The 2,092-nt window shown below is 57.7% G+C and overlaps 1 protein-coding gene across 1 annotated transcript in view; it reads right to left on the bottom strand.

The window, feature by feature from the left end:
* Positions 1-245: 245 nt before the first annotated feature.
* Positions 246-2,092, bottom strand: part of ACOT7 (acyl-CoA thioesterase 7) — a 6,942-nt gene continuing 5,095 nt past the window's right edge. The window contains exons 7-9 of the mRNA XM_019470746.1: positions 1,986-2,076; positions 1,568-1,752; positions 246-917 (exon numbers count right to left, since the gene is read on the bottom strand). Of these exons, the coding sequence (XP_019326291.1) occupies positions 813-917; positions 1,568-1,752; positions 1,986-2,076 (381 nt within the window). The 3' untranslated portion in view covers positions 246-812. The remainder of the gene's footprint in view (positions 918-1,567; positions 1,753-1,985; positions 2,077-2,092) is intronic.

Genomic DNA, 2,092 nt, shown 5'->3' with positions numbered 1-2,092 from the left:
GCCGCCGTCCCGGGGCAGCGAGGGTGGCCGTGGGGCTGCGATCCACACTGGGTGGCTGCTGAACTGCGGGAGCTGTTCCGGGATTCCCATTAAAAGAGGCAGACTTTCTTAAAACCAAGGGCGGGAGCCCGCTGCACTGCTCGGGGACCCGGGGAGGATCCGGGGGAAAGGCAGGAGGGGGAAAGCAGCGCAATGTTTTGGAATAAAGCTCCTAAGCCAGAATCGCTGCTGTTCGAGACAAAAAAAAAAAAAGCGACACCCGTTTTAGTTCAGTCAACAACAACAGACTTTATTTATGCCACAGGATTCCTTAAATAACTCAGATGTGCACAGAGAAACTACCTAGAGATGTCAACGAAACAGTCTTGAGACATTCAGTACGATACCGGGGCGCGTTTCTCATCGCGAGTATCGTACGTAAGCTTTGGTGTGCAGTTTTAGGACATACTGGCAAGTTTAACACAGCATCACAAAGACTCGTGGCCTCGTGCGTCCCTCGTGCCGCCACGCACCTCTGCCCTGCTCCGGCACGGGCGGGAGCTTCGCTTACGGGATTGAACGGTGAAAACAGGGCTCCAGAGGCGAATGGCGTGTGACCGGGAAGGCTCCCGGAGGCTTTCGGGGCACTTAAGCCACCTAAAGCACAAGGTCTACGGCGCTAAACCAATCAGCAGCGAAGCAACCACGCCGCCGCAGCAGCTCCGGCGGCAGGCTGGGGCGGGCGAAGGGGCGAGGCCCGGCGCGGACCGGACACAACACTAACGGGAACCTGGACGTTTGGCAGGCGAAGGCTGCGAGAGCGTGGGGCGGGATCACTGCTGGGCAGCCTGCTGCATCTGCGCCTGACGCTTGGCTTTCGTCTGGAGGTACCTGCCCTTCCCTTCCTCAAAGCGCCGCTTCTCATCCTCCGTCTCCGTCTGCCGGCGACACAAAGAAAGCGAAGCCACCAGCGTTAGCTGCCACGGGGCAGCGCAGCTCTCCCGTGCTGCACCTTGCAAACACGTGCAGGAGGGAAACGCGCCTCCCCTTACAGGAAATGTAAAGGAAAACCTGCGCTCCGTGAAATACGTGTTTTGACAGCTAATGTACTCCTGCACAGAGCAGGAGGAGACCTGCGCGGGATAAACTATTAATCAAGAAACAGCCCCCAGTCAGCAGCACCGTGGCAGCAAAACCCTGCCAGGTTCAGGAGAGCTAAAAATAGGCAGGAGGGCTGAGGCGGGGACGGGACGGGGGACGCGGGGGCCTCCGTCGCTGCTCAGGGTCCCCTCCCGTGCATCTCCAGCGCGGGCAGGAGGGGAAGCTGCAGAGCTTGCATGCAGCCTGTCCTCATCCGCGAGAAAGGAAAAAAACCCCAATCTCCACATCAGCAATTTTCAGAAGAAATTTAAAAAAAAAAAAACCCTGAAGTCTGCTCTGGAAAGTCTCATTCATGCTCATATTTTTCTGCTGAATAATTCAAAGGAAGGGGATTTGTTGGACAAAAAAGCCGGCGGGGGTCTGCCCCGGGAGGAGCAGGAGAGGGGCTGGCCCAGCTGGCTTGCAGCCTGGTGGGGAGAGTTCTTACCAGCAGCTGCGGGACAGGCAGGGGCTTCCCCTCCTTGCTCAGGGAGACGTAGGTGAAGAAGGCGCTGACAGCACGGTACCGCTCCCGAGGCTCGTCCACGAATGGGTCGGCATCCACAAAGACTTCGATTTCCATGGATTTATTGCTCGTGAAGGTCATGCGCCCCGAAATGGTGATGACGCTGCCTGCGAAGCAGAGAGGGGCCGGTTAAGCAGGCAGCCCCTGCTTCTGCTCAGAGGAAGGGAGCAAGGGGTCCCACATGTTTTATGCTTAAGCCATGTCTTAAGCGGAGCTTCTTGGCACAGGACAAGTCTAACGGGGACTAAATTTCTCTGCCAGTGTGTCCCGAGCGCGCACCCAAGGGAGTTAGGACGTGGCACCGTGGGAGAGCAAAGTGCCCGCCACCACCCCCTGGTACCTTTTTTGATCTTCTCGTGGAAGTTGATGGCGTCCACTGAGGCGGTGACAATGTTTGTCTTGCAGTGGCGGGCGGCCCACATCCCCGCACACTCATCCCTGAGCTTT

Source organism: Aptenodytes forsteri, unplaced genomic scaffold, assembly GCF_000699145.1.
Source record: "Aptenodytes forsteri isolate BGI_AS27 unplaced genomic scaffold, ASM69914v1 Scaffold16, whole genome shotgun sequence".
In the NCBI taxonomy this organism is placed as follows: domain Eukaryota; kingdom Metazoa; phylum Chordata; class Aves; order Sphenisciformes; family Spheniscidae; genus Aptenodytes; species Aptenodytes forsteri.
This window is presented reverse-complemented; position numbering and strand designations above follow the sequence as displayed.